The sequence below is a fragment of the Scyliorhinus torazame genome, chromosome 25 (assembly GCF_047496885.1).
Source record: "Scyliorhinus torazame isolate Kashiwa2021f chromosome 25, sScyTor2.1, whole genome shotgun sequence".
In the NCBI taxonomy this organism is placed as follows: Eukaryota; Metazoa; Chordata; class Chondrichthyes; order Carcharhiniformes; family Scyliorhinidae; genus Scyliorhinus; species Scyliorhinus torazame.
Window position 1 is genome coordinate 2,502,884 of NC_092731.1, and position 22,535 is coordinate 2,525,418.

The 22,535-nt window shown below is 51.8% G+C and overlaps 1 protein-coding gene across 3 annotated transcripts in view; it reads right to left on the minus strand.

The window, feature by feature from the left end:
- ltbp4 (latent transforming growth factor beta binding protein 4) overlaps positions 1-22,535 on the minus strand; it is a 504,953-nt gene that overhangs the window by 40,715 nt on the left and 441,703 nt on the right. For all 3 annotated transcript variants that reach the window (XM_072489893.1, XM_072489894.1, XM_072489895.1), the window contains 2 exons: positions 18,760-18,903; positions 16,747-16,929 (listed from right to left, as the gene is read on the minus strand). In XM_072489893.1, coding sequence (XP_072345994.1) covers positions 16,747-16,929; positions 18,760-18,903 — 327 coding nt within the window. The remainder of the gene's footprint in view (positions 1-16,746; positions 16,930-18,759; positions 18,904-22,535) is intronic.

Consider the following 22,535-nt stretch of genomic DNA (forward strand, 5'->3'; position numbering starts at 1 on the left):
GGAAGGTAGTGCAATGTTCCTCCTGCAGAATGTTTGAGGTGAGGGACGCCGACAGTGTCCCTGCTGATTTCATTTGTGGGAAGTGCACCCATCTCCAGCTCCTCAGAAACCGCGTTAGGGAACTGGAGCTGGAGCTGGATGAAGTTCGGATCATTCGGGAGGCAGAGGTGGTTATAGATAGAAGCTTCAGGAATGTAGTTACTCCGAAGAATAAAGATAGATGGGTAACGGTGAGAGGGGCTGGGAGGAAGCAGTCAGTACAGGGATCCCCTGTGGTCATTCCCCTTAGTAACAAGTATACCGCTTTGGATACTGTTGGGGGGAAGACTTACCAGGGGTAAGCCTTGGGGTACAGGTCTCTGGCACAGAGTCTGTCCCTGTTGCTCAGAAGGGAAAGGGGGAGAGGAGTAGAGCATTAGTCATTGGAGACTCCAGAGTTAGGGGGATAGATAGGAGATTCTGTGGGAACGAGAGAGACTCGCGGTTGGTTTTGTTGCCTCCCAGGTGCCAGGGTGCGTGATGTCTCGGATCGTGTTTTCGGGATCCTTAAGGGGGAGGGGGAGCAGCCCCAAGTCGTGGTCCACATAGGTACCAACGACACAGGTAGGAAAAGGGATAGGGATATAAGGCAGGAATTCAGGGAGCTAGGGTGGAAACTTAGATCTAGGACAGAGTTATTATCTCTGGGTTGTTACCCGTGCCATGTGATAGCGAGACGAGGAATAGGGAGAGAGAGGAGTTGAACGCGTGGCTACAGGGATGGTGCAGGAGGGAGGGTTTCAGATTTCTGGATAATTGGGGCTCATTCTGGGGTCGGTGGGACGTCTACAAACGATGTAGTCTACACATGGACCAGAGGGGTACCAATATCCTGGGAGGGGGGGCGGGGTGGGGGGGGAGAGATTTGCAAATGCTCTTCGGGAGGGTTTAAACTAGTTCAGCAGGGGCTTGGGAACCTGAATTGTAGCTCCAGTATACAGGAGGTTGAGAGTAGTGAGGTCATGAGTAAGGTTTCACAGTTGCAGGAGTGTACCGGCAGGCAGGAAGGTGGTTTAAAGTGTGTCTTCTTCAATGCCAGGAGCATCCGGAATAAGGTGGGTGAACTTGCAGCATGGGTTGGTACCTGGAACTTCGATGTTGTGGCCATTTCAGAGACATGGATAGAGCAGGGACAGGAATGGTTGTTGCAGGTGCCGGGGTTTAGATATTTCAGTAAGCTCAGGAAAGGTGGTAAAAGAGGGGGAGGGGTGGCATTGTTAGTCAAGGACAGTAAGACGGTGGCAGAAAGGACGTTTGATGAGGACGCATCGACTGAGGTAGTATGGGCTGAGGTTAGAAACAGGAAAGGAGGTCACCCTGTTAGGGGTTTTCTATAGGCCTCCGAAAAGTTCCAGAGATGTAGAGGAAAGGATTGCAAAAATGATTCTGGATAGGAGCGAAAGCAACAGGGTAGTTGTTATGGGGGACTTTAACTTTCCTAATATTGACTGGAAACGCTATAGTTCGAGTACTTTAGATGGTCCGTTTTTGTCCAATGTGTGCAGGAGGGTTTCCTGACACAGTATGTAGATAGGCCAACGAGAGGCGAGGCCATATTGGATTTGGTACTGGGTAATGAACCAGGACGGGTGTTAGATTTGGAGGTAGGTGAGCACTTTGGTGATAGTGACCACAATTCGATTAAGTTTACTTTAGTGATGGAAAGGGATAGGTATATACCGCAGGGCAAGAGTTATATCTGGAGGAAAGGCAATTATGATGCGATGAGGCAAGACTTAGGATGCATCGGATGGAGAGGGAAACTGCAGGGGATGGGCACAATGGAAATGTGGAGCTTGTTCAAGGAACAGCTACTGCGTGTCCTTGATAAGTATGTACCTGTCAGGCAGGGAGGAAGTGGTCGAGCGAGGGAACCGTGGTTTACTAAAGCAGTCGAAACACTTGTCAAGAGGAAGAAGGAGGCTTATGTAAAGATGAGACATGAAGGTTCAGTTAGGGCGCTCGAGAGTTACAAGTTAGCTAGGAAGGACCTAAAGAGAGAGCTAAGAAGAGCCAGGAGGGGACATGAGAAGTCTTTGGCAGGTAGGATCAAGAATAACCCTAAAGTTTTCTATAGATATGTCAGGAATAAACAAATGACTCGGGTAAGAGTCGGGCCAGTCAAGGACAGTAGTGGGAAGTTGTGCTTGGAGTCCGAGAAGATAGGAGAGGTGCTAAATGAATATTTCTCGTCAGTATTCACACAGGAAAAAGACAATGTTGTTGAGGAGAATACGGAGATTCAGGCTACTAGACTAGAAGGGCTTGAGGTTCATAAGGAGGAGGTGTTAGCAATTCTGGAAAGTGTGAAAATAGATAAGTCCCCTGGGCTAGATGGGCTTTATCCTCGTATTCTCTGGGAAGCTAGGGAGGAGATTGCGGAGCCTTTGGCTTTGATCTTTAAGTCATCTTTGTCTGCAGGAATAGTGCCAGAATACTGGAGGATAGCAAATGTTGTTCAAGAAGGGGAGTAGAGACAACCCCGGTAACAATAGACCAGTGAGCCTTACTTCTGTTGTGGGCAAAATCTTGGAAAGGTTTATAAGAGATAGGATGTATAATCATCTGGAAAGGAATAATTTGATTAGAGATAGTCAACACGGTTTTGTGAAGGGTAGGTCGTGCCTCACAAACTTTATTGAGTTCTTTGAGAAGGTGACCAAACAGGTGGATGAGGGTAAAGCAGTTGATGTGGTGTATATGGATTTCAGTAAAGCGTTTGATAAGGTTCCCCACGGTAGGCTACTGCAGAAAATACTGATGCATGGGATTCATGGTGATTTAGCAGTTTGGATCAGAAATTGGCTAGCTGGAAGAAGACGAAGGGTGGTGGTTGATGGGGAATGTTCAGACAGGAGTCCAGTTACTAGTGGTGTACCACAAGGATCTGTTTTGGGGCCACTGCTGGTTGTCATTTTTATAAATGACCTTGAGGAGGGCGTAGAAGGATGGGTGAGTAAATTTGCAGATGACACTAAAGTCGGTGGAGTTGTGGACAGTGCGGAAGGATGTTACAAGTTACAGAAGGACATAGATAAGCTGCAGCACTGGGCTGAGAGGTGGCAAATGGAGATTAATGCAGAAAAGTGTGAGGTGATTCATTTTGAAAGGAATAACAGGAAGACAGAGTACTGGGCTAATGGTAAGATTCTTGGCAGTGTGGTTGAGCAGAGAGATCTCGGTGTCCATGTACATAGATCCCTGAAAGTTGCCACCCAGTTTGAGAGGGTTGTTAAGAAGGCGTACGGTGTGTTAGCTTTTATTGGTAGAGGGATTGAGTTTCGAACGCATTTGGAGTATTGCGTGCAATTCTGGTCACCGCATTATAGGAAGGATGTGGAAACATTGGAAAGGGTGCAGAGGAGATTTACCAGAATGTTGCCTGGTATGGGGGGAAGATCTTATGAGGAAAGGCTGAAGGACTTGAGGCTGTTTTCGTTAGAGAGAAGAAGGTTAAGAGGTGACTTAATTGAGGCATACAAGATGATCAGAGGATTAGATAGGGTGGACAATGAGAGGCTTTTTCCTCGGATGGTGATGTCTAGCACGAGGGGACATCGCTTTAAATTGAGGGGAGATAGATATAAGACAGATGTCAGAGGTAGGTTCTTTACTCAGAGAGTAGTAAGGGTGTGAAATGCCCACCTGCAACAGTAGTGGACTCGCCAACACTAATGGCATTCAAATGGTCATTGGATAGACATATGGACAATAAGGGAATAGTGTAGATGGGCTTTAGAGTGGTCTCACAGGTCGGCGCAACATCGAGGGCCGAAGGGCCTGTACTGCACTGTAATATTCTATGTTCTATATATTTCCCAGTCAGGGTGGTGAGTGACTTGGAGGGGAACCTCCAGGTGGTGGGGTTCCCAGATATCTGCTGTCCTTGTCCTTCTAGATGGTAGTGGCCATGGGTTTGGAAGGCCAGCAGCGGGCAGTAGAGCGGAGCTGCTGATTGGCCGTCGCAGGGGAAATTTGCATACGTCCATGTGCTCACCCTAACTTGGAGGCGTACCTGAGCAAGAGACCCTAGCTGTTCAAGAGAAGACAAGTATCCAGCAGAGGGCAGTAGAGTGAGTGAGCCGGGACAGTGAAAACAGCGCGGGAGGAGAGTGAGCCGGGACAGCGAAAACAGCGCGGGAGGAGAGTGAGCCGGGACAGCGAAAACAGCGCGGGAAGAGAGAGAGCCGGGACAGTGAAAACAGCGCGGGAGGTGAGTGAGCCGGGACATTGAAAACAGCACGGGAGGAGAGAGAGCCGGGACAGTGAAAACAGCGCGGGAGCTGAGAGAGCCGGGACAGTGAAAACAGCGCGAGAGGTGAGTGAGCCGGGACAGTGAAAACAGCGCGAGAGGTGAGTGAGCCGGGAAATTGAAAACAGCGCGGGAGGTGAGTGAGCCGGGACAGTGAAAACAGCGCGGGAGGAGAGTGAGCCGGGACAGTGAAAACAGCGCGGGAGGTGAGAGAGCCGGGACAGTGAAAACAGCGCGGGAGGAGAGAGAGCCGGGACATTGAAAACAGCGCGGGAGCTGAGTGAGCCGGGACAGTGAAAACAGCGCGGGAGGAGAGTGAGCCGGGACAGTGAAAACAGCGCGGGAGGTGAGAGAGCCGGGACAGTGAAAACAGCGCGGGAGGAGAGAGAGCCGGGACATTGAAAACAGCGCGGGAGCTGAGTGAGCCGGGACAGTGAAAACAGCGCGGGAGGAGAGTGAGTCGGGACAGTGAAAACAGCGCGGGAGCTGAGTGAGCCGGGACATTGAAAACAGCGCGGGAGCTGAGTGAGCTGGGACATTGAAAACAGCGCGGGAGGAGAGTGAGCCGGGACATTGAAAACAGCGCGGGAGGAGAGTGAGCCAGGACAGTGAAAACAGCGCGAGAGGAGAGAGAGCCGGGACATTGAAAACAGCGCGGGAGGAGAGTGAGCCGGGACATTGAAAACAGCGCGGGAGGTGAGTGAGCCGGGACAGTGAAAACAGCGCGAGAGGTGAGTGAGCCGGAACAGTGAAAACAGCGCGAGAGGTGAGTGAGCCGGGACAGTGAAAACAGCGCGGGAGCTGAGTGAGCCGGGACAGTGAAAACAGCGCGAGAGGTGAGTGAGCCGGGACAGTGAAAACAGCGCGAGAGGTGAGTGAGCCAGGACAGTGAAAACAGCGCGAGTGGAGAGAGAGAGCCGGGACAGTGAAAACAGCGCGAGTGGAGAGTGAGCCGGGACAGTGAAAACAGCGCGGGAGGAGAGAGAGCCGGGACAGTGAAAACAGCGCGGGAGGAGAGTGAGCCGGGACAGTGAAAACAGCGCGGGAGGAGAGAGAGCCGGGAGATTTAAAAAGCGCGGGAGCTGCGACTTGGAGCGGAGATTTTAAAAGATCGCGGTCTAATTTCGGGAGCCGTTCGGAGGAGGAGGAGCAGTCTCTGTCAGGGAGAAAACCTGAGAACATCTCAGACACTCAGAAGGTAAGAAGGTAAGTAAGTGATTTTTACTCATTTTTACTTTTATACCTTTTTCAAATTGTGTGTGTGTCGGGGGGGGGGAACTGAACTGACATCACAGAAAAGCCGTGACCTGAGTGGCTGGTTGGGAATCTCCACTAAATTAAAAAAATTAAGCATTGGTAACTAATTAAACATAATTACTTAATTATAATTTAGAGGGATATCTAAGCCAGAGATCGGAGAGTACTATATTTAGCTTTCACATTTCTATTAGAAATCTAGTGCTAGGTAACAGATAGTTAACAGTAACTTTGAAAAAATTTTTTTTTAATATAAATTTAAAAAAACAAAAAACTTTTAATTCGAATTAATTGACGCAATGTCAGTTAGAGGGGTGCAGTGCTCTGACTGTGAGATGTGGCAGGTCCAGGAGGCTTCCAGCATCCCGGATGGCTTCATCTGCAGAAAGTACACCCAACTGGAGCTCCTCACAAACCGCAAGGTTCGGTTGGAGCAGCAATTGGATGCACTTAGTAGCATGCAGGTGGCGGAAAGCGTCATAGATCGCAGTTATATAAATGTGGTCACACCCAAGGTGCAGACAGAGAAATGGGTGACCACCAGAAAGGGCAGGCAGTCAGTGCAGGAATCCCCTGTGGTTGTCCCCCTCTCGAACAGATATACCCCTTTGGATACTGTCGGGGGGGGTAGCCTATCAGGGGAAAACAGCAGCAGCCAGAGCAGTGGCACCACGGCTGGCTCTGATGTTCAGAAGGGAGGGTCAAAGCGCAGAAGAGCAATAGTAATAGGGGACTCCATAGTCAGGGGCACAGATGGGCGCTTCTGTGGATGTGAAAGAGACTCCAGGATGGTATGTTGCCTCCCTGGTGCCAGGGTCCAGGATGTCTCCGAACGGGTAGAGGGCATCCTGAAGGGGGAGGGCAAACAGGCAGAGGTCATTGTACATATTGGTACTAACGACATAGGCAGGAAGGGGCATGAGGTCCTGCAGCAGGAGTTCAGGGAGCTAGGCAGAAAGTTAAAAGACAAGACCTCTAGGGTTGTAATCTCGGGATTACTCCCTGTGAGGCTAGAAATAGGAAGATAGAGCAGCTAAACACATGGCTAAACAGCTGGTGTAGGAGGGAGGGTTTCCGTTATCTGGACCACTGGGAGCTCTTCCGGGGCAGGTGTGACCTATATAAGAAGGATGGGTTGCATCTAAACCGGAGAGGCATAAATATCCTGGCCGCGAGGTTTGCCAGTGTCACACGGGAGGGTTTAAACTAGTATGGCAGGGGGGTGGGCACGGGAGCAATAGGTCAGAGGGTGAGAGCATTGAGGGAGATCTAGGGAATAGGGACAGTGGGGCTCTGAGGCAGAGCAGACAGGGAGAAGTTGCTGAACACAGCGGGTCTGGTGGCCTGAAGTGCATATGTTTTAATGCAAGAAGTATTACGGGTAAGGCAGATGAACTTAGAGCTTGGATTAGTACTTGGAACTATGATGTTGTTGCCATTACAGAGACCTGGTTGAGGGAAGGGCAGGATTGGCAGTTAAACGTTCCAGGATTTAGATGTTTCAGGCGGGATAGAGGGGGATGTAAAAGGGGAGGCGGAGTTGCGCTACTGGTTAGGGAGAATATCACAGCTGTACTGCGGGAGGACACCTCAGAGGGCAGTGAGGCTATATGGGTAGAGATCAGGAATAAGAAGGGTGCAGTCACAATGTTGGGGGTTTACTACAGGCCTCCCAACAGCCAGCGGGAGATAGAGGAGCAGATAGGTAGACAGATTTTGGAAAAGAGTAAAAACAACAGGGTTGTGGTGATGGGAGACTTCAACTTCCCCAATATTGACTGGGACTCACTTAGTGCCAGGGGCTTAGACGGGGCAGAGTTTGTAAGGAGCGTCCAGGAGGGCTTCTTGAAACAATATGTAGACAGTCCAACTAGGGAAGGGGCGGTACTGGACCTGGTATTGGGGAATAAGCCCGGCCAGGTGGTAGATGTTTCAGTAGGGGAGCATTTTGGTAACAGTGACCACAATTCAGTAAGTTTTAAAGTACTGGTGGACAAGGATAAGAGTGGTCCTAGGATGAATGTGCTAAATTGGGGGAAGGCTAATTATAACAATATTAGGCAGGAACTGAAGAACATAGATTGGGGGCGGATGTTTGAGGGCAAATCAACATCTGACATGTGGGAGGCTTTCAAGTGTCAGTTGAAAGGAATTCAGGACCGGCATGTTCCTGTGAGGAAGAAGGATAAATACGGCAATTTTCGGGAACCTTGGATAACGAGAGATATTGTAGGCCTCGTCAAAAAGAAAAAGGAGGCATTTGTCAGGGCTAAAAGGCTGGGAACAGACAAAGCCTGCGTGGAATATAAGGAAAGTAGGAAGGAACTTAAGCAAGGAGTCAGGAGGGCTAGAAGGGGTCACGAAAAGTCATTGGCAAATAGGGTTAAGGAAAATCCCAAGGCTTTTTACACGTACATAAAAAGCAAGAGGGTCGCCAGGGAAAGGGTTGGCCCACTGAAGAATAGGCAAGGGAATCTATGTGTGGAGCCAGAGGAAATGGGTGAGGTACTAAATGAATACTTTGCATCAGTATTCACCAAAGAGAAGAAATTGGTAGATGTTGAGTCTGGAGAAGGGTGTGTAGATAGCCTGGGTCACATTGAGATCCAAAAAGACGAGGTGTTGGGTGTCTTAAAAAATATTAAGGTAGATAAGTCCCCAGGGCCTGATGGGATCTACCCCAGAATACTGAAGGAGGCTGGAGAGGAAATTGCTGAGGCCTTGACAGAAATCTTTGGATCCTCACTGTCTTCAGGTGATGTCCCGGAGGACTGGAGAATAGCCAATGTTGTTCCTCTGTTTAAGAAGGGTAGCAAGGATAATCCCGGGAACTACAGGCCGGTGAGCCTTACTTCAGTGGTAGGGAAATTACTGGAGAGAATTCTTTGAGACAGGATCTACTCCCATTTGGAAGCAAATGGACGTATTAGTGAGAGGCAGCATGATTTTGTGAAGGGGAGGTCGTGTCTCACTAACTTGATAGAGTTTTTCGAGGAGGTCACTAAGATGATTGATACAGGTAGGGCAGTGGATGTTGTCTATATGGACTTCAGTAAGGCCTTTGACAAGGTCCCTCATGGTAGACTAGTACAAAAGGTGAAATCACACGGGATCAGGGGTGAGCTGGCAAGGTGGATACAGAACTGGCTAGGTCATAGAAGGCAGAGAGTAGCAATGGAAGGATGCTTTTCTAATTGGAAGGCTGTGACCAGTGGTGTTCCACAGGGATCAGTGCTGGGACCTTTGCTATTTCTAGTATATATAAATGATTTGGAGGAAAATGTAACTGGTCTGATTAGTAAGTTTGCAGACGACACAAAGGTTGGTGGAATTGCGGATAGCGATGAGGACTGTCGGAGGATACAGCAGGATTTAGATTGTTTGGAGACTTGGGCGGAGAGATGGCAGATGGAGTTTAATCCGGACAAATGTGAGGTAATGCATTTTGGAAGGACTAATGCAGGTAGGGAATATACAGTGAATGGTAGAACCCTCAAGAGTATTGAAAGTCAAAGAGATCTAGGAGTCCAGGTCCACAGGTCACTGAAAGGGGCAACACAGGTGGAGAAGGTAGTCAAGAAGGCATACGGCATGCTTGCCTTCATTGGCCGGGGCATTGAGTATAAGAATTGGCAAGTCATGTTGCAGCTGTATAGAACCTTAGTTAGGCCACACTTGGAGTATAGTGTTCAATTCTGGTCGCCACACTACCAGAAGGATGTGGAGGCTTTAGAGAGGATGCAGAAGAGATTTACCAGAATGTTGCCTGGTATGGAGGGCATTAACTATGAGGAGCGGTTGAATAAACTCGGTTTGTTCTCATTGGAACGAAGGAGGTTGAGGGGCGACCTGATAGAGGTCTACAAAATGATGAGGGGCATAGACAGAGTGGATAGTCAGAGGCTTTTCCCCAGGGTAGAGGGGTCAATTACTAGGGGGCATAGGTTTAAGGTGAGAGGGGCCAGGTTTAGAGTAGATGTACGAGGCAAGTTTTTTACGCAGAGGGTAGTGGGTGCCTGGAACTCGCTACCGGAGGAGGTGGTGGAAGCAGGGACGATAGTGACATTTAAGGGGCATCTTGACAAATACATGAATAGGATGGGAATAGAGGGATACGGACCCAGGATGTGTAGAAGATTGTAGTTTAGTCGGGCAGCAGGGTCGGCACGGGCTTGGAGGGCCGAAGGGCCTGTTCCTGTGCTGTACATTTCTTTGTTCTCTGTTGAGGAACCTTGGTGAGATACTGCAGTGCATCTTGTAGACGGTACACGTGACAAGCGAAGAGCATGGCCCTCCTGAATCGTGCCTTGCAGAGGGTGTCAGCTGTAAACAGCATTTTCATCATTTTCAGCAGCCTTGTTGCTTTCAGAAGCAGCTGTTGGTTCTCACTGTCATTTTAATATTTTAATTCTCTGCCCCACCCACAAGCTGACCTCTCTCAGCTCAGTCCCTCTGTGCTGTTCCAATGTAGCTCAACATATTCTCATGGTACATCTCGATTTGACACTTTCATACTCAGTACTGAGTTTAACAATTTCAGAGCCTGACCTCTGCTCCCATTTTTGGGGGCAGTAACTTGATGATGATATTGCCGTTTCCAATCTGACCCATCGTTCATTTGTGTTCTTATCCCATTACTGTCTCCTGTTGTATGGCCCTATCATCTCTTCCTTCCTGTCATTTAATCTTTCCTGCCCTCCACCCTATCACACAGCTTGGGTGGGATTCTCCGTCCCGCCAGTCGGCCAATGGGGTTTCTGATTGTGGGCAGCCCACCCCGTCGGGAAATCCCCGGGGATGGAGGATCCCACCAGCAGTGTCCAGCCCCTTATCTCTTGCTCTTCTCCCACTCCTTTTCCTGTATCTACTTGCTGGTTCTGATGAAAGGTCATTGAGCTGAAGCTTTAACTCTGTTTCTCGCTCCACAGACCCTGCCAGGCCCTCTCAGATTTTCCAACATGTTCTGTTTTTATTTCAGACTTCCAGCATCTGCAGGATTTTGCTTTTGTTTCAGTTACTGCGCCACCGGCAGGGCAAACAGTGATACTGCAGAATAAAATTCTGAAACTATTCCGCGGGTCTGGTGAAGTTTCTGTCTGGGGATATCCGGGATCTTTGTTCAGCCACCAAGGCACACCCTCTCCCCCTGTTATTCTCTAATTGTTAAATTAATTCATGATTTTCACCCTCACTCCTTCAATGGAAGTCCAGCATTGATTACTGTTTGAAGAGAGTTTTAATGTTTGTCTGGAATTGAACTTTTACTTCATGGAAACTTCACCTAACTCTCGTTTTATTGTTTAATTTAAAGAATGACCATATTTATGAAGGGATATACTTGAATTGGAGGTGAAGATTCGCTAGATTGGTCCCTGGAGTGATTGGGCAGCACAGTAGCACAGTGGTTAGCACTGTTGCTTCACAGCACCAGGGTCCCAGGTTCGATTCCCGGCTTGGGTCACTGTCTGTGCGGAGTCTGCATGATCTCCCCGTGTGTGCGTGTTTTCCTCCGGGTGCTCCGGTTTCCTCCCACAGTCCAAAGATGTGCAGGTTAGGAGGATTGGCCACGATAAATTGCCCTTAGTGTCCAAAAAAGGTAAGGTGGGGTTACTGGTTGCGGGGGATGGGGTGGAGGTGTGTGCTCGGGCAGGGTGCTCTTTCCAAGGGCCAGTGCAGACTCGATGGGCCGAATGGCCTCCTTCTGCACGGTAAACTCATTGAAACCAGCAAATTCTGAGGGGGTTTGATGGGTTGTTGCTGAGAGATTATTTCCGCTGGTATCTAGAACACGGGGCACAGTCTCAGGGTAAGGGGCCAATCATTTCAGACTGAGGAGGAATTTCTTCACCCAGAGGGTTGTAAATCTTTGGAATTTTCTAACCCAGAGGATGTGGCAGATCCATCGTTGAATATGATAAAGACTGAGATGCAGAGCCGTTTGGTCTCCCAGAGTATCGAGGGAAATTGAACTCTCAGGTGCTATAAATGGAGTTAAAGGAGAAGATTAATGATTTTATTGAATGACAGAGAGGTTTGAGGGGCTGAATGATCTATTCCTGCTCTTATTTCTTATTTTCATACTTTTAACTGTCTAACATCCCTCAATAAGATCTCTTTGCAACCTGTTGATGGATTGGGAAATGTTAATCAAAAAGATGATGGTGGATAGGCAATGGTAAACATTCAAACAGCACATGGGGGAACTGCAACAATTGTCCATTCCTGTCAGGCACAAAAGTAAAATGGGAAGGTTGGCCAATCCATGGCCACAAGGGAAATTAGGGATAGTATCCGATCCAAAGTGCTGGAAAATCTCAGCAGGTCTGGCAGCATCTGTAGGGAGAGAAAAGAGCTGACATTTCGAGTCCAGATGACCCTTTGTCAAAGCTAACAGACAGAGAAAGTGGGAGATATTTATACTGTGGAGTGAGAATACAAATTGGCCAAGAAAAACAACAGGTCAGAGGATTGGGAGCAGTTTAGAATTCAGCAAAGGAGTACCAAGGGATAGATTAAGAAGGGGGAAATAGAGTACGAAAGCAAGCTTGCAGGGATCATAAAAACTTTCTGTAAAAGTTCCTATTGGTACGTGAAGAGAAAAAGATTGGTGAAGACAAATGTAGGTCCCTTACAGTCAGAAACAGGGGAACATATAATAGGGACAAAGAAATGGCTGAGCAATTGAATACATACTTTGGTTCTGTCTTCACAAATGTGGACACAAATCAGATCTCAGAAATGTTGGGGAATGCAGGGTTTAGTGAGAGAGAGGAACTGAAGGAGATCAATATTAGTAGAGATATGGTGTTGGGGAAATTGATGGGATTGAAGGCTGGTAAATCCCCAGGTTCTGATAATCTACTTCCCAGAGTGCATAAGGAAGTAGCTCTAGAAATAGTGGATGCCTTGGTGGTCATCTTCCGGGATTCTATAGACTCTGGAACAGTTCCTGCAGATTGGAGGGTGGCTAATGTAACTCCACTATGTAAAAAGGGAGGTAGAGAGAAAACAGGGAATTATAGACCAGTCAGCCTGACGTCAGTAGTGGGGGAAATTCTAGAATCCATTATCAAAGATTTAATCGCAGAGCACTGAGAAAACAATGGCAGGATCGGACAGAGTCAGCCTGGATTTGTGATGTGGACAGCACTGTAGCACAGTGGTTAGCACTGTTGCTTCACAGCGCCAGGGCCCCAGATTTGATTCCCGGCTTGGGTCACTGTTTGTGTGGAGTCTGCACGTTCTCCCCGTGTCTGCGTGGGTTTCCTTCGGGTGCTCCGGTTTCCTCCCACAGTCCAAAGATGTGCTTGTTAGGTAATTTGGACATTCTGAACTCTCCCTGTGTCCCTGAACAGGTGCCGGAATGTGGAGACTAGGGGATTTCCACAGTAACTTCATTGCAGTGTTAATGTAAGCCAACTTGTGACAATAAAGATTATTATAAAAAAGCAGAAATCATGCTTGACAAATCGACTGGAATTCTTCAAGGATGTAACTAGTAGAGTTGATGAGGGGAATGTGGTTTATTTGATATTCAGAAGGATTTTCAGAAGGCCTCTCTGGGAGGAGACAGCTCATGGTCCAGGTGAGTAGCAGTCACTGATAAGGCCTCTACCTTGACAGGGGCAGAGCCAGGCCACCCCGATCCCGAGGGGGACACCCCGAGTCCATGGATGGCATCAAGTTTCCTGCTACTCCCCCCGGCAGGGTCTTCTTGAGGCCACACCTGGAGTATTGTGAGCAGTTTTGATCTCTTCTCTGAGGAAGGATGTTCTTGCTCTCGAGGGAGAGCAGCGAAGGTTTACCAGACTGATTCCTGGGATGGCGGGACTGACGTATGAGGAGAGATTGAATCGTTTAGGGCTGTAGTCGTTGGAGTTCAGCAAAATGATGGGGGAATCTCATAGAAACCTATTGAATTCTCACAGGATTAGACAGGGCAGATTCAGAAAGAATGTTCCCGATGGTGGGGGGAGTCCAGAACCAGGGGTCACAGTCTGAGGATACGGGTTAGACCATTTGGACAGAGATGAGAAGTTTCTTCACCCAGAGAGTGGTCGGCCTGTGGAATTCGTTACCACAGGAAGTAGTTGAGGCCAAAACATTGTATATATTCAGAAGCAGTTCGATATCGCACTTTGGCCGAAGGTGATCAAAGGATATGGGGGAAAGCGGGATTAGGCTGTCGAGTTGGATCATCAGCCATGGTCACAATGTCTCAAAGGGCCTGCTCCTGCTCCTATTTTCTTTCTAGGCCAAAAAAGACCTTTTCTGATAAATTAACTCTTTATTACTGTTGAAACTCGGTTCTGTGGATGTTTTTGTCCAAGAGCTGGTGAATGGATTTTATGTCAGGAGTTGTGATAAGATTAAAATTAAGGAATCTCAGAATTGGGAACGTGACCTGGTGAATGTGTGATTAAAGGAGAACATGGAATTGGTTAGCAAGACAGATTGACGGAGATGTTTGATATACAGCTTCGCCAAGCAACCCTGGAAACATAGATTTAGCTCAGAGAAGGGCAGTGTATCCCAGGAGTTACGGCACAGACGGTAAATGTTCAAAAGAGATGAGGGTGAATTTCACATTTACATTCGAAAAGGACGAGCTTGTGAAGAAATATCATTAGATTTAGATTTGTAATGTGTACCGAGTACAGAGAAAAGTATTGCTCTGCGTACAGTCCAGTTCCATACATGAAAAAAACATAGGACATACGATAAATACACAATGTAAATACAGAGACATAGACATTGAAGACACGTCATTCAGGTAAGAAAGTCAAAAGAAAGAGTATTATATCAGTGACCGGGTTCATCCTCTGTAAGAAACTGGCGGGCCTGGGCTGGGTTGGGCGGGGCTGGGCTGGGCTGGGCTAGGCTGTGCTGGGTTGAGCTGGGCTGGGTTGAGCTGGGCTGGGTTGAGCTGGGCTGGGCTGGGCTGGGTTGAGCTGGGCTGGGCTGGGCTGGGCTGGGCTGGGCTGAGCTGGGCTGGGCTGGGCTGGGCTGGGCTGGGCTGGGCTGGGCTGGGTTGAGCTGGGCTGGGCTGGGCTGGGCTGAGCTGAGCTGGGCTGGGCTGGGCTGGGTTGAGCTGGGCTGGGCTGGGCTGGGCTGGGCTGGGCTGGGTTGAGCTGGGCTGGGTTGAGCTGGGCTGGGCTGGGCTGGGCTGGGCTGGGCTGGGCTGGGCTGGGCTGGGCTGGGCTGGGCTGGGCTGGGTTGAGCTGAGCTGGGCTGGGCTGGGCTGGGCTGGGCTGAGCTGGGCTGGGTTGAGCTGGGCTGGGCTGGGCTGGGCTGGGCTGGGTTGAGCTGGGCTGGGTTGAGCTGGGCTGGGCTGGGCTGGGCTGGGCTGGGCTGGGCTGGGCTGGGTTGAGCTGGGCTGGGTTGAGCTGGGCTGGGCTGGGCTGGGCTGGGCTGGGCTGGGCTGGGCTGGGCTGGGTTGAGCTGGGTTGAGCTGGGCTGGGCTGGGCTGGGCTGGGCTGGGCTGGGCTGGGCTGGGCTGGGCTGGGTTGAGCTGGGCTGGGCTGGGCTGGGCTGGGCTGGGTTGAGCTGGGCTGGGCTGGGCTGGGCTGGGCTGGGCTGGGCTGGGTTGAGCTGGGCTGGGCTGGGCTGGGTTGAGCTGGGCTGGGCTGGGCTGGGTTGAGCTGGGCTGGGTTGGGCTGGGCTGGGCTGGGCTGGGCTGGGTTGGGTTGAGCTGGGCTGGGCTGGGCTGGGTTGAGCTGGGCTGGGTTGGGCTGGGCTGGGCTGGGCTGGGCTGGGCTGGGCTGGGCTGGGTTGAGCTGGGTTGGGCTGGGCTGGGCTGGGCTGGGCTGGGCTGGGCTGGGCTGGGCTGGGCTGAGCTGGGCTGGGCTGGGCTGGGTTGAGCTGGGCTGGGCTGGGCTGGGTTGAGCTGGGCTGGGTTGGGCTGGGCTGGGCTGGGCTGGGCTGGGTTGAGCTGGGCTGGGCTGGGCTGGGTTGAGCTGGGCTGGGCTGAGCTGGGCTGGGCTGGGCTGGGCTGGGCTGGGCTGGGCTGAGCTGGGCTGGGCTGGGCTGGGCTGGGCTGGGTTGAGCTGGGCTGGGTTGGGCTGGGCTGGGCTGGGCTGGGCTGGGCTGGGCTGGGCTGGGCTGGGCTGGGCTGGGCTGGGCTGGGCTGGGCTGGGCTGGGTTGGGCTGGGCTGGGCTGGGCTGGGCTGGGCTGGGTTGGGCTGGGCTGGGCTGGGCTGGGCTGGGCTGGGTTGAGCTGGGCTGGGCTGGGCTGGGCTGGGCTGGGTTGAGCTGGGTTGAGCTGGGCTGGCCTGGGCTGGGCTGGCCTGGGCTGGGCTGGGCTGGGCTGAGCTGGGCTGGGCTCAGATCACCGCCACAGCAGAGAATAAATTACTGGCTGTGGAATCCTGTTTGAAGCACCAGTTGTTTTGATTCTAAATCAGAAACAATCCCAAAAGAGGTCTAGGTGCCGAGTGTGGTTAACAATTAGAACATAGAACATACAGTGCAGAAGGAGGCCATTCGACCCATCAAGTCTGCACCGACCCATTTGAGCCCTCACTTCCACCCTATCCCCATAACCCAATAACCTTCCCTAACCTTTTTGGACACTAAGGGCAATTTATCATGGCCAATCCACCTAACAGCACATCTTTGGGCTGTGGGAGGAAACACCCGGCGGAAACCCACGCACACACGGGGAGGACGTGCAGACTCCGCACAGACAGTGACCCAAGCCGGGAATCGAACCTGGGACCCTGGAGCTGTGAAGCCACAGTGCTAACCACAATGCTACCGTGCTGCCCATTGCTGGATTTACCTTTTGGTTTTAAAACCTATGGGATGTTGCTTAGGGACGTTTACCTCTGAGTTTAGGAAAATAGAGGGATTTGGAACTGGGTAACTTTAACAATATTGTTGGTAGCCATCATTGCTGTTAAATGTATGTTTTTAGTTGCCTTTTTTGTGTGTTTTACTGTTTAATAAACATTTATTTTGTTTAGTTATTACAACAAGACCGGAATCTTCCTCACTGGTCTTCAAATCTTTCTTCACATTCTGCCAAATAGCAAAACATACAGTTCGGAATCGGAATTCAAAATTTCCCTTCTGGGATTTGGAATACCCGAGTATTTCACAGCAGCTGAGTTCTTAACATATCAGCCTGGTTGTTTGAATTGCTCTGAAGCAGCAAGTGAGTTTTCGGGTTAATTGCAGTTTGGTGTACCTGGTCTTACCTGATCCAGGCACAGGACATTGGTAGATTTTGCACTCTCTTCCCCAGCCCTCCCCGACAGTGCAGCAACATTCCTGTCTTGTGACATTCTTTGCCAGAATGTTTTCACACAGCTGAGCGTCATTTAGATTGTAGTAACACTCATTCTCCTCCCTTGGGGACTCTCCCAGGTACATCGGCCGACCTGAAAAAGACAAGAAAAAGTCAAAAGCTAAAGAGCAGCAACTCACCCAGGAACCTGACGGATCCTCCATCACCGTCTCTGCCCCGTGCATTTATACACCCACAGAAACAGGGCCATTCACTCAAACCAGTTCACATCGGCATTTATCCTCCACACGAGGAAATAATTCTAATCGTATTAACCCTCTCTGCTCTCTATCTTTTCATCCATTTGTTCATCATCCATCCATCCAATTTAATCCTCAATGTTCACATCATTTCTGTCTCATACACAAACCCTGAAGAAAATTCTAACTTTCCGTTTATTCCTGCCCCCTCTATTCTAAAGTTCTGTATTGACACTCAGACAAAACACCAGGAGGGTAAATGCTGGGAGGATGTTTCCCTCATGGGAGAGTTTGAGGACCCAGAGGGCAGTGTCAGAACAAAGGGGAGCCCATTTCACACTGAGATGAGGGGGGATTTCTTCTCTGCGAGGGTGGTGGGTCTCTGGGATTCCGTGTCACAGAGAGCTGGGTTGGTGGGGGGGGGGGGGGGGGGGGGGCAGAGTCCGTGTGTATGTTTAAGGCTGAGAATAGATTCTTCAGCAGTCAGTAAATCGAGGGTCACAGGGAAAGGGTAGGAAAGTGGATGTGAGGAATATCGGACCAGCCATGATCCTATTGGATGGCAGAGCAGGCTCGAAGGGCAGAATGGCCACTCCTGTTCCGACTTTTTCTGGTCTTAATCCATTCTCAGCTTTTCCACTATTCCTGTCTGGTGTACTCGCTCCTCTCATTCAGCCGCAATGGAATGTTTCCTTATCCTGTTCTAGTGTGTGACTAACTTTATATTAGGATTCTCTTTTCAATTTCCCCGCTCCCTCCCTGGGAATCCAGGAGGAGCTGGCTCATTAAATAGATTGTTTTAGATTCGTTCTTGGGATCTACGTGTCGCTGGCCGGGCCCATCCCTAATTGCCCTTCAGAAGGTGGGGGTGAGCTGCCTTCTTGAGCCGCTGCAGTCCCTGAGGTGTAGATACACCCACTGTGCTGTTCGGGAGGGAGTTCCAGGATGTTGCCCCAGCGACAGTGAAGGAACGGCCGATATATTTCCCAGTCGGGAAGATGAGTGACTTGGAGGGGAACCTCCAGGTGGTGGGGTCCCCACGTATCTGCTGCTCTTGTCCTTCTCGATAGTAGTGATCGTGGGTTTGGAAGGTGCTGTCTGAGGAGCCTTGGTGAGTTCCTGCAGTGCATCTTGTAGATGGTCCACACGGCTGCCACTGTGCATCAGTGGTGGAGGGAGTGAATGTTGAAGATGGTGAATGGGGTGTCGATGACATGGGGCTTTTTTCTACTGAAGGGAGTCAAACGCCCTGAGTGTTGTTGGAGCTGCACTCATCCAGGCAAGTGGAGATATTCCATCACACTCCTGACTTGTGCCTTGTGGGTGGTGGACAGGCTTTGGGGAGTCAGGAGGTGAGTTGCCCAGGTTAGAATTCCCAAACACTGACCTTCTCTGGTCGCCACAGTATTTATATGGCTGGGTCGGGGTCAGTTTCTGACGTGATATGCGGTCGGAGATTTGGGCCTCAGCTTTTAACTCCTCACAGACTCTGGCCTTCCTCAAGGGTAGTAACATTTATTGTAACAATGTTCTCAGTCACTTTTCAATGAATTGCACAGAAACTGGTATTGGTTGAACCTGGTGGAAGATATCGCTAATGTACGGGTGTGAGCTGTGGTAAATACGTCAGTCATGCTTTCTGGAGGGGAGGGGCGGTATTACCCTGCTCACTAGAGAAACAGAGTTGAGGGGACAGCAGAGAACTCAGCGGCCAATAAATGTACCTTGGACAACTCTTCGAATACACCGTCCAGTCCTGGGTTCAAACTCTTCGTTTTCATCCGGGCAAAGACAGAAGAATGAACCACCGACGTTCTCACAGACTGCGGAACCACAGACACCCTGGATGGCTTCACACTCATTCACATCTGCAAAGAGAAGCTTTTATGAGTTGGCTGAACTTAGAGCACCCACGTGGCAGCCACCATTGTGACCTATTCTTCACTCTCTGGGACTTTGCTCGGGAAACATCTCAAACTTACTTCAGCTCAGGTTTAATAATCCTCAGGCATTAAACTACTGGGAGGTTCAAAAGCTAAATTTCACAGTGCGTTAAAGTGTTTCGAGGTGAAAGTTGGGCAGGTGTTACACATCGACCTATGTCGATACAGGTACAGGGCATTTCAAAACTTGTAGATCACATAAAACCGAGTAATGTGTGACCAGTGAAAATGATGGTGCAGTTGTCAGGACACAGACACTGGAAACTGGGCAGATTAAATTTGATGCAGAGAAATGTGAACTGATATATGTTCGTCAGGAAAATGAGGCAAAGCAATTGAAAGTAACGGAAATAGTTTTACACACTCACACACATTGTCTGTCACACTCACACACCGTCACTCTCACACACTGTCTGTCAGTCTCACACTGTCACACTCACACACTGTCACACACACACCGTCTGTCAGTCTCACACACTGTCTGTCACACTCACACACTGTCACACTCACATACTGTCACACTCACACACTGTCACACTCACACACATTGTCTGTCAGTCTCACACTGTCACACTCACACGCCGTCACTCTCACACACTGTCTGTCAGTCTCACACTGTCACACTCACACACCGTCACACTCACACACTGTCACACTCACACACATTGTCTGTCAGTCTCACACTGTCACACTCACACACTGTCACACACACACCGCCTGTCAGTCTCACACACTGTCTGTCACACTCACACACTGTCACACTCACACACATTGTCAATCTCACACTGTCACACTCACACACCGTCACTCTCACACACTGTCTGTCAGTCTCACACTGTCACACTCACACACCGTCACTCTCACACACTGTCTGTCAGTCTCACACTGTCACACTCACATACTGTCACACTCACACACATTGTCTGTCAGTCTCACACTGTCACACTCACACACTGTCACACTCACACACTGTCACACTCACACACTGTCACTCTCACACACTGTCCATCACTCACACACTGTCACTCACACACTGTCACACTCACACACTGTCACTCACACACTGTCACTCACACACTGTCACTCACACACTGTCACTCACACACTGTCTGTCACACTCACACACTGTCACACTCACACACTGTCACACTCACACACATTGGGCGTCATTCTCCGACCCCCCGCCGGGTCGGAGAATGGCCGTTGGCCGCCGTGAATCCCGCCCCCGCCCCCGCCGAAGTCTCCGAAGGGAGAAAAGTCGGCGGGGCATTAATGGCGCCGCTGCCGCGGAGAATGTCACGGGTCTGCGCAAGGCAGCCGATTTTCAGCCTGCCGATATTCTCCCTTCCGGATGGGCCGAAGTCCCGTCGACGTGATGACCGTTCACGTCGACGTGAATCAAACCTCCTTTTCATCGGCGTGACCCGGTGCTCCAGGCTCACGCCGACCAGCGAGGAGGTGAGTGACGGCCTGGGGGGTTGGCTCTGGGCAGGAAATGGCGTGGCCGCAGACTGATTGCGTGAGCAGAGGTGTGTCTCGGCTTGTGTGTGTGTGTGTGCTGCGGGAGGGGGGGTGGTTAGAGTAGGCTGGGCTCCGGGGGAGTGCCGGGAGGGGGTCCGTGCTGGGGTGGAGGTTGGGGAGGGGGTCCGTGCCGGGGTGGAGGTTGGGGGGGGGGTCCGTGCTGGGGTGGAGGTTGGGGAGGGGGTCCGTGCTGGGGTGGAGGTTGGGGGTTGGGGAGGGGGTCCGTGCCGGGGTGGAGGTTGGGGGGGGGGTCCGTGCTGGGGTGGAGGTTGGGGGTTGGGGGGGGTCCGTGCTGGGGTGGAGGTTGGGGAGGGGGTCCGTGCCGGGGTGGAGGTTGGGGGGGGGGTCCGTGCTGGGGTGGAGGTTGGGGGTTGGGGGGGGTCCGTGCTGGGGTGAAGGTTGGGGGTTGGGGGGGGTCCGTGCTGGGGTGGAGGTTGGGGGGGGTCCGTGCCGGGGTGGAGGTTGGGGGTTGGGGGGGGTCCGTGCTGGGGTGGAGGTTGGGGAGGGGGTCCGTGCCGGGGTGGAGGTTGGGGGGGGGGGGGGTCCGTGCCGGGTGGAGGTTGGGGGTTGGGGGGGGTCCGTGCTGGGGTGGAGGTTGGGGAGGGGGTCCGAGCCGGGATGGGTGATGGGAGGGCAAATGAGTTGGTCCACCTGGCCAGGTGCCAGCCTCCAACAGTTGGACCCATGCGGTCCATGCCACCTGGCTGGGGGGAGGAGGGGATATGGGCAATGATGACATGTCGTCGTTCCCCTCCCCCCCACCAGGTCATCATGTTTTCAGACCATCCAGCGATGTTGGCCGCCGTGGTGGCAGCCGCTCATGTCTATGTTGCCCTGGATGAGGATGAGGAGGAGGAGGAGGAGGAGCGTGCCAGAGAGGCGGCGCAGGCTGCCGCAGAGGGGCAGGCGGCAGCCGCCCAGGCTGGAGGGACACCTGACCGACAGGACGAGGAGGGGGAGGAGGACGTCGCGGCCCCACGGCACTAATAGGAAGGGGACCTATTCAATGAACGTACAGATGGTCTGCGACCACCGCATGATGATCCTGCACGTCTGCGCCCGTCACCCAGGCAGTGTACACGACTCATTCATGTTGTCGCGGTCATCCATCCCCGGCATGTACGAGGGACGCCATCCCCGGCTGAGGGGCTGGTTGCTGGGCGACAGGGGCTACCCATTGCGATCGTGGCTGATGACGCCTATACGGAGGCCACGCAATGAGGCGGAGAACCGCTACAATGATGCCCATGTAGCGACAAGGGGAGTGATCGAGAGGTGCTTTGGCGTGCTGAAGATGCGTTTCAGGTGCCTGGACCTCTCTGGGGGCGCCCTCCAGTATCGGTCAGATAGGGTCGGCCGCATCATTGTGGTGTGCTGCGTCCTGCACAACATAGCCCAGCAGAGGGGCGATGTGCCGCAGGCAGAGGACGGCGGAGTGGAGGAGCAGCAGGAAGAGGCCCAGTCCTCCCCAGATGAGGGGGATGGGGGCAATGGTCAGGGCAGACGGGGTAGACACAGGCAGGTGGCTGTCCACCGTTACCGGCTGGCCCAGCGGGCACGGGACAGACTGATAGACGCCCGCTTCACTGACTAGATGGGCGTGGGAATCGGGTAGTATGGCCACAGACCGCACACCATGACAACAGCCGACCACCCACACCCCCCACCCATCCACCCACCCAGCACCCTCACCCCCCTCCCCAACCCCACACACCCCACCCGCATGCACACCACCCCCCCCCCACAATTGCCGATCCACCGGCGGCACAACGGGCCGGGCTCACCCAGTTGCGGGTGGACGCGTGTCTATCGCAGGCCATGGAGGATGATGACAACCCGCCTCCGATGAGCTCCTGGCTCTACATCGTTGGACTATGTCTGACCCATGGCCACAGTACCACCATCCACCCGGACCATCCCTGCATGCGGCTGTGACACTGCAGGGCACGGTCCCGTCCTCTGCCCGGGGGATGTTGATGGCGGCCCAGGGGGAAGGGGGCAGACTCACCTGGGGCTGAGGTAAGACCACCCGTCAC